The 13,363-nt window shown below is 40.2% G+C and overlaps 1 protein-coding gene across 3 annotated transcripts in view; it reads right to left on the bottom strand.

Annotated features, from left to right (window-relative positions):
* Positions 1 to 12,789, bottom strand: part of MNS1 (meiosis specific nuclear structural 1) — a 106,790-nt gene extending 94,001 nt beyond the window's left edge. For 2 of the 3 annotated variants that reach the window (XM_077128009.1, XM_077128010.1), the window contains exons 1-2: positions 12,657 to 12,789; positions 11,581 to 11,802 (exon numbers count right to left, since the gene is read on the bottom strand). In XM_077128009.1, the coding sequence (XP_076984124.1) occupies positions 11,581 to 11,802; positions 12,657 to 12,659 (225 nt within the window). In that variant the 5' untranslated portion in view covers positions 12,660 to 12,789. Of the gene's footprint in view, positions 1 to 11,580; positions 11,803 to 12,656 lie in introns of those variants that run through there. The other variant, XM_077128011.1, reaches the window with a different exon arrangement.
* Between the last annotated feature and the right edge of the window lie 574 nt (positions 12,790 to 13,363).

Below are 13,363 nucleotides of genomic sequence, written 5' to 3' on the forward strand. Positions count from 1 at the left end.
AGAGTGGGGAGGGCAGTGGTCACATTTATAGAGTTTGGCTTAGAGAGAGAGAGGCCATATCTGCCAAAAGAGGACAAAAGAGGTCCTCTGAACCTGACTCTCTGCTAAGCTTCTTCCCTATATACATATGCTTCACAAGAGCAAGCCTCAAGATCAAGGCCTGGCCTATTGATTTGGGTGTCCCTAATGTTTAACACAATATCCACGGTTTCCAGTGGTAAAGTTTAATAGTTTCATATTTATTCTGCTATCTCTCAAGGGACTTTGCCAATACTTTTTGATTATCTCTTAACACACTCTGGGATATATCCAGATATTACATTAAGCTATTCAGGATTAAAGGTTCTCATTCTTATTCTGGGCTCCCTGTGTTTGGATTGTTTAAATTAGCTATCCAGGCAATGTGCAACAAACATAAAAAGCCAATCTCAAGTTCAGGAGAGACGGTGGAATAGGATAGGTCAAGTTCACGCCTACTCCAAGGAACAGCTAGAGTAGGAACTGGAGGGCATCTGAGATGGCGATTCCAGGATATAAGTGACCTGGGAGAGAGTTCGGCACCACATAGGGAGGCCCTGATTGCAAAAGTTGAGGAACTGAGAAGTAGAGAACCAGAGACCTTCCGGCTGGAGCAAACAGCCTAACACAGAAGTCCGGAGTCTTCTAGAGTGCACAAATGGGGAGATGGAGACTGGAAGGCAAACCAAGCTGGTTTCCTTGAATGCGCCATCCTCACCAGTACAGACCTGTGACCCGCAACTCATCCCATACCCACGCACCTGAACCACATCACCCACCCCCTCCCTGTGCTTCAAGCACTCCCACCCCACCAAGACCCCATGTGCCTATCTGCCCCACACAGGCCCCGCACCCCCACCCCAAGTGTGTGCACGCCTGCCCCAGCCCACCCACCTCTCCTGCAAAAGTTCAGTCTCACCCCACTCCTCCCAAGCCCTACTTCCTGCTCCCTGCCCCTGCAGGTGGCAACCATAAAGGCTGTGGGCACTTACCTCCATATCCAGGCTACACAGGCCCCAGACCATACAGTCATGCAACCCCACCCCACCCCTCCTGAGCTCTGGGCACATGTACATCAGTTTATGGCCCTCCCAGATCTCTGCATGCGCATGGCCCCCAACAGCAGCCCCCAGCTCTGGACAAGCACTGACCTGCACAGCCAGGCCACAAACCTGCCAGCCCATACAAGCACAATGCCGATCTGCCGCCCTGAGCTCTGCACAAGTGCACAAAGGGCCTCGCAAAGACCACCGCACACCCACAACTGGGTGGGTCACATCTCCATGAGAACAATCAAAACGCTCCCAGCCAGCAATACTGAATGAGGATTAAAGGACAAGGCTTTTCTGAGGTCCACTACAGATTCAAACCAGCACATTCCACTGTTTGGACCCAAAAAAGATATATTCTTTCCAAATGCAAAATACATTCATTCCATAATAATATCAGAAAGCCTTAAACCATTTCAGTAACAATACAAATATAAAACAAAGTACAAAATCTCATCAAAGTCAGCTATAGGCATGGTCTGTCCTAAGGCAAAATTCTCCTCTGGCTCGGAACCTATAAAACTAAGAACAAGTTATCTGCTGGCAATATACAAAGGAGGAACAGTCATAGGACACTTATTCCCATTTCCAAAGGGAGGAAGGAACACACACAGTGGTCACTAGACCACAGCAGTTTTGAAAACTTGCAGCGCAAACTCCATTATATTTCAGTCTGATAGTCATTTATTTTGGGGGCTTTAAAAAGCGGCAGTCTCACCTTTTCCAAGGGCCTTTGCAACGGCCTGCCTCGCTCTAAATGCAATCTTGGGGAATACTGAGGAGACCACCTTTGTCTCGGCTCCACCCTCTCCAAGCATGGGGCACATGCTCAACCCCTCCATGAGGTGTCAGCTAGGATCTCCCCAATCCCCAAAGAATGTGCTATACTCTCTCTCCAAGGCCTGACGTGGCACCACTCTTCCACTGCAACAAAGTGGAAGGCCCATCCTCTGCCTTCTGGGAAAATTCACCTCTCCACATACTTGGGTGGGTCAACTCTTATAACTTGAGTCTTCTTAACTTCAGAGCTCAGCCTCCATGGTTCTGCCTCTAAAATTATTTTTCCTCCAATGTGTTCCTTCTCTGTCCCTCTCAGTTCTACCTGGCATTGGTTCTCTTAATACAGATCCTACAACACTCATTGGCTTTCTATGCAGTAGCCTTGGATTGTGCACATCAGATATAAGGAATTTCCACAAATCTTTCCTGTATAACTCTACTCCAATCCTGGCTTTCTCTGAAATGGTAGAAAGTTCCACATTTGGCCAAATCCACATGGGGGGCACCATTCTCTGGGGTCTCCCTTACTGGAAGCCCAGAATCTTCCAGAACATCAATTTCTGGTTTCTTTGTACCCAAGGGTTCAGTTTTCAGGTTTATCTCTTTCCTGTTACATTTCACTATAAGCTGCAAGGAGAAACCAGGCTGCACTTTCCACATTTAATTTGGAAATCTCTTCTGCTAAATATCCAAGTTCATGGCTTTTAAAATCAGCCTTCCAGCCAAAGACACTAGCCAGTTTTGCCAGATTATCTGCCATTTTTAAACAAGATCGCCTTCTTTCCAGTTTGCAGTAACACATGCCTCATGTCTGCCTGCAGCCTCGCTGAGGTATCTTTAGAGTCTACATTTCTAACAGTCTCTTTAAAGCATTCTAGGTCTTCTCTATCAAGTTCCTCAAACTCCTCCAGAATCTTCCACTTATCCACTTAAAAAAGCCATTCCAACACATTTGGTGTTTGCAAACCACAGCAGCACCCCACTCCTCCAGTACCAAAATATTCTAGTTTGCTAGCTGCCAGAATGCAATATACCAGAAATGGAACAGCTTTTAAAAAGGGGAATTTAATAAGTGCTAGTTTACAGTTCTAAGGCCAAGAACATGTTCCAAGTAAAGCAAGGCTATAGAAATGTCTAATCTAAGGCATTAGGGAAAGATACCTTGGTTCGAGAAGGCCGATGAAGATCAGGGTTCCTCTCTCAACTGAGAAGGCACATGGCGAACATGGCAATGTGTGACAGCTTTCTCCAGGCCTCTTGTTCCATGAAGTTCTCCCAGGGACATATTCCTTCTTTATCTCTAAAGGTCTCCAGTTGCATGGGTTCTAGTTCTCATCATTCACAAAAAAGGGACTCTCTCCAAAATTCTTCCTCTTTCAAAGGTTTAATGGGTGGAGTCACAACTCAATGGAAGCTATCTCCTCAAAAGTTACCACCCACAATTGGGTGTGTCACATCTCCATGGGAACAATCAAAATGCTCCCAGCCAGCAATACTGAATGAGGATTAAAGGCATGGCTTTTCCGGGGTCCACCACAGATTCAAACTGGCAATCTACCTAACACATTTTATGATTATCATTTTAATACCTAAACTGGGTAAAGATGCTATAAGAAAGGAAAACTACAGGCCAATCTGTCTCATGAATATAGATGCAAAAATTCTCAACAAAATATTAGCAAATTGAATCCAGCAACACATTAAAAGAAATATACACCACGACAAAGAGGGGTTTATGCCAGGAATGTATGATGGTTCAACACTAGATAATTAATTAATGTAATAAGCACATTAACAAATCAAAAGGGAAAAATCACATGATCATCTCAATTGATGCTGGAAAAGTATTTGACAAAATTCAATATTCTTTTCTGATAAAAACACTCCAAAAGATAGGATTCAAAGGTAACCAACTCAATATAGCCACTATCGTACTCAATGGAGAGAGACTGAGAGCTTTCCCCCTACGATCAGGAACAAGGCAACGATGCCCTCTTGTCACCATTATTATTCGACATTGTGCTAGAAGTTCTAGCTAGAACAATCAGGCAGGACAAAAAAATAAAAGGCATCCAAACTGGAAAGGAAGAAGTAAAATTTTCATTATTTGCAGATGACATGATCCTATACTTAGAAAACCCTGAGAAATCTATGACAAAAATACTTGAGCTAATAAATTCAGTAAAGTAGTGGGATACAAAATCGTGTATCCTATATAGTTATACTGTACAAATATCAGCAATGTTTCTATACACGAGTAATGACCTATCTGAGAAGATACTTAAGGAAAAACTTCCATTCAAAGCAGCAACCAAGAGAATCAGGTATCTAGGAATAAGCTTAACTAGGATGTCAAGGACTCACACACAGAAAACTACAAAACACTAAAAAAGAAATTTTAAAATGACCGAAATAGATGGAAAGATGTTTCATACTCATGGACAAGAAGATTGAATGTCACTAAGATGTCAACTCTACCCAAACTGATCTACAGATTCAGTATAGCACCAATCAAAACCCCAACAACCTACTTTAAAGACTTGGAAAAACTAGTTATCAAATTTATGGGGAAGGGAAAGATATCACAAATAGCTAAAAAAAGAAGAACAAAGTGGGAGGATTAACACTTCCTAACTTTAAAGTGTATGATAATGCCACAGTGGTCAAAACACTTTGCTGTACTGGCACAAAGACAGAAATATTGACAAATAGAATTAAATTGAGAGTGCAGAGATAGACCACCAAATCTATGGACAATTGATCTTTTATAAGGCCCCCAAATTCACTGAACTGAGACAGATAGTCTTTTCAATAAATGGGCATAAGAGAATTGGATATCAATAGATATTTCACCAGAAGAATGAAAGTGGACCCCTATCTTACACCCAATACAAAAAATTAATTCAAAATAGATTGAAGACCTTAATGTAAGAGCCAGTACCATAAAACTTTTAGAAGAAAATTTAGGGAAACATCTTCAAGATCTAATAATAGGAGGTAGCTTCTTAAACTTTACACCTAAAACCAAGCAGCAAAAGAAAAAAAAAAAAAGGTTAGTGGGAACTCCTTAAGATCAAGAGCTTCTATGCCTTAAAGGTCTCTGTCAAAAAGGTGAAAGGGCAGCCAATTCAATGGGAGAAAATATCTAGAAACTGCATATTGGATAAAGGTTTGCTATTCTGTGTACATAAAGAAATTATAAAGCTCAACAACAAAAGAACAACCAACCTAAATTATAAAATGGGCAAAGGATATGAATAGATACTTTTTCAAAGAACAAGTACAAATGGCTATAAGGTACATGAACAGATGTTGATTTTCATTACCTGTAAGGGGAATCCAAATCAAGACAACAATGAGAAATTACCTCACACTTATAAGAATGGCTGCTATTAAACAAACGGTAAACTACAAATGTCAGAGAGGATGTAGAGAAACTGGAACACTTATGCACTGATGGTGGAAATGTACAATGGTATAGCTGCTGTGGAAGACAGTTTTGTGGTTCCTCAGAAACTAAATATCGAGTTGCCCTATAATCCAGCAATACCACTACTTGGTATATACCCAGAAGAGCTGAAAGCAGTGACATGAACAGACATTTGCACACTGATATTTATAGGAGCATTATTCATAATACTAAAAGATGGAAACAATCCAAGTGCCCAGCAACAGAAATATGGTTAAAGAAAATGTGATATATATATGCAATGGAATATTATGCAGCAGTATGGTTAAATGTGATCTTCAAGCACATGACAACATGGATGAAACTTGAGGACATAATGCTAAGTGAAATTAGCCACAGACACAAAAGGATATTGTATGATATCGTTATTTTTACCCTGGTAAAAGTAAATTCAGAGGCTTACAATGTAGAACATAGGGGAACTAGAGATACACAGAAGCTAGACATAGGTGAATGGTTACCTAACAAGGTTGAACATAAGTGTATGGGAATGGACAGAAGTGATGGTAGTTCATTAGTGGGTTTATAAGTAATATTGTCATATTGAAGGTGAACATGACTGAAAGGGGTTGTATAGAGCCATGTATCCCACCAATTAAAACTACAAATATAAATGAGTTCTTGCAAGAACTACTTCAAAGGTATGAAATGAGATCTCAAAGCATATGAAAACATGAATGAACCTAGAGGACATAATGCTAAGTCAACAGAAAAAAAAACAGCTTATTATATAATTATTGTATAATTTTGCTATTATGACTCTGGTAAAGGTAATCTCAGAAGTTACACTGTAGACCCAGAGGCACACAGAAGCTAGAGACAGAGGGAAAAAAATTCCCGATGAGGTTGAACATATATGCAAGAGAACAGATGGAAGTGATGGTAACTAATTAGTGAGGTTATAAGTAACACTGCCATACTGAAGGTGAATACGTTTGAAAGGGGATGTATAGTGCCATGTATCTCACTGATAAAATCTACAATTATAAATTGTCTCATGTACTATTTCAAAGGTTTGATATTGGACAAAGCGTCAATGGTAGAGGGTGTGTTAGTTAGATTCAGTTGTCAACTTGGCCAGGTGAGCATACCTAGTCTTGTTGCTGCGGACATAAGCCAGTGGGTATGTGAACCTCATCTGTTGCTAATTACATCTGCAGTCAGCTAGGAGGCGTGTGTGCTGCAATAAGTGACATCTGACTTAACTGGCTGACGCTTAAATGAGAGAGTGCAATGTAGCACAGCCTAAGCAGCTCAGCCCAGGCCTTGGAAAAGGAGAAAGAAGTCACCCTGGGGAAAGTTGTTGGAACCCAGGGGCCCGGAGAGAGGACCAGCAGAGACCATCCTGTGCCTTCCACGTAAGAAAGAACCTCAGTGGAAAGTTAGCTGCCTTTCCTCTGAAGAATTAACAAAATAAATCCTCTTTTATTAAAAGCCAATCCATCTCTGGTGCGTTCCGGCACCTAGCAAACTAGAACAGAGGGGTATAGGGGGTGTCATAGTGAGGTTCATGTGTCAATTTGGCCAGGTTGTGGTCCCCAATTGTCTAGTTGGGTAAGTGCTGGCCTATCTGTTGCTGTGAGGACATTTCATGAACTTAAATCATGATATGTTGGCTGTACCCACAGCTGACTGCATATGTAATCAGCTAAGGGGAGTGTCTTCCACAATGAGTGACACAATCTGATCACTGAAAACCTGTTAAGAAGAATTCAGAAGAGACAGTCACTCTTCTTACTTAAGCTAGCAAGCTTCTCCTGTGGAGTACATCCTGACCCTTCATTGGAGTCGCCAGCTTCACAGCCTGTCCTACGGATTTTGGACTCTTCCACTCCCACGGCTGCCCAGCCAGTCTCTCATGAGAGTTCGTTGAGGACCTTCGTCGGGTTACCAGCTTGCGACCTGCCCTGCAGACCTTGGACTCTACATTCCCACGGTTATGTGAGACACTTTTATAAATTTTATATCTCCTGCTGATTCTGTTTCTCTAGAGAACCCTAGCTAATACAGGGGGAAAACTAAAAATGCATGCCATGGCCAATAGTTAACAGGAAGTCATCAACAGTACCCCAGTACTACCAACTAATTGGGGGGTAGGGACAAGTGATAAAGAGTAGTTTTGATTTGGTATTTGGTGAGGCTGTATGTCGGTCTGTCTCTATAGACCAATGAAAACTGTCTAAAATTCAGAGTACTGCTGATCATAAAACCGGTGAGGACACTGTAAGGCATGGCTTGTTTATTACGCACATTATCTATGATGCCCACCAGATGGAAGGAGCTGAAGGGAACAATGACTGAGAGGCAGAATGGCACACCAATACATTTATATGATGGAATATGGTGCAGCTACAAAAAGGAAGGACATCAAGAGTTACACAATGAACGGAATAACCTTGGGGACAATGTGTTGAGCAAAATAAGCCAGAAACAAAAGAACAAACATGCTAAGGTCTCGTTCAGAAAAGTCTTATAAGAAAATTGCAGCCAAAATTGCAAGCCCTTATAACAGCCACACTGAGTAGAAACTTAAAGCATATTTCTAGATCCTAAGACAGTGAGCTATATGTGTATCAGCATGTATCTCCCTGGGACTTTCAGTAACTCTATGACATCTAAGACCCAAAAATGGAGTGCTACAGCCCTGAAAGTGAGCATAGCTATATACAATAACAGTTAAAGTAAATGAAAAAGAGATCAGGCCTCAATTAGAGATAAAAATGAAGCCAATCTGGCTGGGACTAAGGTAAATCAGAATATGGGTAAAAGATGATAGTGTATGTACTCTAGATCTTCACCTACTATATGAGACCAAAGGCTGAAAGGTTTATTATGTCTAGAACGTAAATTTTCTGTAACACACAATTCTAAGTCAACCTGTCTAGATAGCTAATTTAAACAACTCCTGGACACAGAACAGAAACAAGGACTTATAATTCTGTATAGCTTAATGTAATACTCAAATATATCTCAGACTATGGGGGCTGATAATTGAAAGTTGAGGGTTTGAAGGAAAAAAAAATGGAACTATTAAACTTCCCCATCTGGGAAACCTGGGGTACCTGCTCAAACATTGGGGGCTCCTAAGAAAATAGACCAAGCCCTTGATTTTGAGGCTTGCCCTTATGAATCTTATTTCTGTAGTGAAGCTAAGACTACTTATAACAAGGCCTAAGAGTTGCTTCCAGGAAACCTGTTTTGTTGCTCAGATGTGTCCACTCTCTCTCTAAGCCCAACTCTGCAAGGAAAATCATTACCTTCCCCCCTACATGGGGCATGACTCTCAGGGTTCGTGAAGGTCTCCCTGATAATGTGGGACATGACTCCTGGGAATGATTCTGGCCCTGGCACCATGGGATCAATAATGCCTTCCTGACCAAAAGGGGGAAAAGAAGTGCAATAAAATAAGGCATCAATAACTAAGACAGACTAAATAAAGTCAAGAGGCTATTCTGGAGGCTACTTTTAGGCAAACTTCAGTTTGACAGTGCTAATTGCCATGGTTTGCTAAACCCCAGAAAAAGTCACTCCTGTTAACTCTTAAGAACACCAAGGGCTAGAACAGAGACTCTATAAAAATTTTATGCACTAAGTTTGCTTTCCTGGAACCCATAATTTCTAAAGGGTTCCTAGATAAATCCTGAAACCCAGAGGGACCAGATGTTGAAGACCATCAACTAATTATAAACCCCTTTCCTTTAGTGTTGACACTCCTTCTCAACATAAAGTGAGAACAGGCATTGCCTAAAGATCCCTATAGACTGGGAGAAGAATCAGAGGAGAAGGAGAAGTTATAACAGAAAACAGGATTTAACAAATGAGTATGACTGATGAATCATTATACTGATATTTCTTCTAGCCTCAAGTGTTTTGGAACAGCTAGAAGGAAAAATTTGAAAGACGGGAATGGTAATTCATAATCAATTCTGAAATCTGTTCTGTAACTACTTGTTGAAGTGTAACTTGAAAATTATTGCTTTTTCTTTCTTTTCTTTGTATATGTTATATTTCACAATTTAAAAAGTTCAAAAAAAGAATGAAAATGGACCCCTACCTCACACCATATACAATATTAACCCAAAATGGATTAATGACTTCAATCTTAGAGCTAAATTCATAAAATCCTTAGAAGAAATAGAGGAAAATCTTGCGGTCCTTATTGTAGGTAATAGATTATTGGATTTGACACCAAAAGCACAAGCAGCAAGAGAAAAATTGGACTTCATCGAAATTAAAAACTTTCATGTTTCAGAGGACATTATTAAGTTATTATGGAATGGTATTAAATGATATCCAGAATTTATTCATAATTTTCTTAGGTGAGATAACAGCATTATGGTACTACTATGTAAGTAAACATCCATATTTTCTATGATGCATACTGAAGTTTACACAAGAGAGTCAATATGATATCTAGAATTTTCTTAAAAATTAAGGAAAAATAATTATAAAACAAATAGGGAAAAAATACATAAGCCTTAGGATCTGTTTGCTCAGGGTTAAAGACTAGCACTTGGAATTTGGAACACATAAAAACTGGACTTTTAAAACTTGCTTTTACTATTCCCACAACATCCCTCAAAATGATGAACATACATCAGGCACTCAAAAAATACTGAAGTAAGAATAAGCAGGATGAGCATATTCATGAAATCAGAAACTAGAGTATGGGCTACCAAGAGGGGAGAGGGAAAGTTGATATTTGCTTGATATGAACTTTCTGTTTGGAGTGATGGAAAAGTTTGGCAATGGGCGATGGGAATGGGAGCATAACTTGGTGTATATAATTAACACTACTGAATTGTATATTGGAAAAGGGGGGTGTGCTGGTTTGAAAGGAAGTATGCCCCCTAAGAAAAGCCATGTTTTAATATAAATCCCATCTCATAAAGGTAGAATAATCTCTATTCAATACTGTATGTTTGAAACTGTAATGAGATCATCTCCCTGGTTGATGTGATTTAGTTAAGAATGGTTGTTAAACTGGATTAGGGGATGACATGTCTCCACCCATTTGAGTGAGTCTTGATTAGTTTCTGAAGTCCTATAAAAGAGGAAACATTTTGGAGAATGAGAGACTCAGAGAGGGCAGAGAATGCTGCAGCACCACGAAGCAGAGAGTCCACCAGCCAGTGACCTTTGGAGATGAAGAAGGAAAATACCTCCCGGGGAGCTTCATGAAATAGGAAGCCAGGAGAGAAAGCTAGCAGATGACGCCGTTTTGCCATGTGCCCTTCCAGCTGAGAGAGAAGCCCTGACTGTGTTTGCCATGTGCCATCTCACTTGAGAGAGAAACCCTGAACTTCATCGGCCTTCTTGAACCAAGGTATCTTCCCCTGGATGCCTTTGATTGGACATTACTATAGCCTTGTTGTAATTGGGACATTTTCTCGGCCTTAGAACTGTAAACTAGCAACTCATTAAATCACCCCTTTTAAAAGCCATTCCATTTCTGGTGTATTGCATTCCGGCAGCTAGCAAACTAGAACAGGGGGGGAAGGAAAACTTAGGTTGCATATAAGTTAACACACACATGCATGTGAAACCATACAACTGTCCCACAAAATGTAAACAGTATGCTAAAGTTAACAGCATAATTATAATAATAATGTTTCGTGAATTGAACAAAGGTACCACACTAATGCAAAATGTTAATAATAGAGAAAATCGTGGGGGGGGGGATATATGAGAACTCTTTTGTACATCATATTTCTGTACAACTACTCTAATAAACTTAAAAAGAATTTTTTTCAATAACAAAATATATAAGAACATTTATGAGAACTCATTTCTCTCATAAATCTGATTTGCTTTCTCATCTGTTTCCCTTTTCCTACTCTACTGATCACTTAAAACATTTAGAAATTCCCACTGAAAACTTATTTGCATATTTCAGAATATATATCTATATATAATTATATATATAACAATTATTTGAGGCAGTATTTCAAAAATCAAAAATATTATTGAATACATAATAAGTACTATTATTATTTCCCATTTTATAGCTGAGGCATAAAAAGAAAAAGCAACTTACCCACAGTTGTACAGCTAACAAACAGTAGTACTACGAATCAAAAGACATGCAGTCTAACTCCAGAAACCGAGTCCTTTACTACTACACCAGGCTGACTCACAGTGAGACATCCTTTACCTGATGCTATTGTATCTCCACTCAATTCCAGTGTTAGCAGTTCACATTCATCGTTTTCAAGGAGAAAATGGGGGAAAAAATTATGTAATATAATGAATATTAAAATGTACCTTTTGAATGGCTTCTTCCATATCCAGCTCAAACTGTTCATTCTGTAATAATCGGAGGAATCTCTTGCGTTCAACACGGTCATCATTTTCATTCTTCACTCTCAGGTCCCTAATTTGATTCTCTATCTTTTTTAGTGCCTGGACATGCAATTTTTTTAAGTAGTTTTCATCTACTAATTTCTGATGCCTTTCACTAAAGCTCAAATGTGTCCTTTTGGAAGTCTAGAATGTAAAATAAAATAAAATAAGTATGCATACTTTAATATTCCAAAATCTGTCATTTTAAAATATATTGATATAAACCCCAATAACAAATGATACAAATTTAGGAAATTAATAAACGAACGACCTTTGGCTTCCTTCCTAAATTTACATATGAATACCATAATAAAAGAGTAAATGTGGTAGAGGACTATAGTCATATATTTATGTAAAAGAAAAAAGAAAATTGAGTGCTTATCCTGTGCCAGGCACTGAGGAGCTTTGCTTGTATTAATTCATTAACTATTACAAACAATCCTAAGAAGTAGGTACTATTATTATTCCCTATTTTATAGTCGAGGGATGAAAAGTAAAAAGCAGCTATTACAGAAAGCAGTACTAGGATTCAAAGACAGTCTAGTTCTAGAGATTCAGCTCTCTCCAACCACCCTGGGAATTTCACCATTCCTCATCTCACCCCCAGCTCCCAGCAATAAAGTGGCATTCTGATGCTGGTCAGATTTTACTAATATCAATTCAATGGGTCAACCAGCTGGTACTCCCTCCATTCACTCTTGCCAAGATTTTTATTTCCACTCATTTCGTTCGGAGGTTCTTCATCTTTCCCCAAATTTCAAGAAATAAAGGAATCAAGATTTCATCCAGCTGATTTAAAGATATCTCTCAAACTGCGTGGCGAAAGTACAGAGATGGTGGAAGACATCACAAAAATAATAAATAGCTCCTGAGGCCTCGGAAAGCAAGCAACTTAATTCTCAGATTAAGCACTTCAAAAGCTTTTTTAGAAGTAGGAGGGCCTAACTATAATTAAATTAATAAATAAGCAGTCGTTCCGGGTCCCCCAAACGGCTCACCATCTTAGTTGATGAAAAACGCTTCAATGGGCTCCCGCAGCAAACAAAATCACCAGCCGAGCCACGGGGCCGCGGGGCAGTTCCAGCTCGGCACGCTCAGGTGTTTACGCGGTGTCCCAGCAACGGTCGCTGCGTCGCTGCGTCACTGCGGGCCCAGCCCACCCGCGCAGGGTTCGGCCTCCCATTGGGTGCAGCAAGATCCAATCGGCTCAAGGCTTCTTGGCAGCCTGGCAGAGCAGCCACTTCTATAGGTATAAATCGGACAGGCGGGAAGTTCAGATCGTAGGTCCTTCACAGTCTCGTTGCAGTCTGTTAAGGAGCCCAAAATTACCTGAAGGGCTGAACTCTGGAATTTGAGTGGGTTTGGGAGCCAAGTTGAGGTGTGTGGAAACTGTTTACAGAGAACTGCACAAACTCTTGGTTAGTACGTGGAGCCGAAGAGAATTTCCTCGCATGGAGCATCCTGTGTCCTCAATGCCTTTTTGCAAGGGTTGATGACTGGCTTCATCCTCAGCAGGCGCTGAGTCCTTAGCCCGAGTCGCTGTCCCATTTGCTGGCATACTGTGAGGGACCTTACTCCCACAGAAAACGTTGGTAAACTTTGGTAATAAAGTATATAGGCCGTATGGATCTTATTTCTGCTACAAAATATATAGCCTTGGTATCAATGAGAGAACAAGTAGATGATGTACAAGATGTTATCGGCA

Source organism: Tamandua tetradactyla, chromosome 14 (assembly GCF_023851605.1).
Source record: "Tamandua tetradactyla isolate mTamTet1 chromosome 14, mTamTet1.pri, whole genome shotgun sequence".
In the NCBI taxonomy this organism is placed as follows: domain Eukaryota; kingdom Metazoa; phylum Chordata; class Mammalia; order Pilosa; family Myrmecophagidae; genus Tamandua; species Tamandua tetradactyla.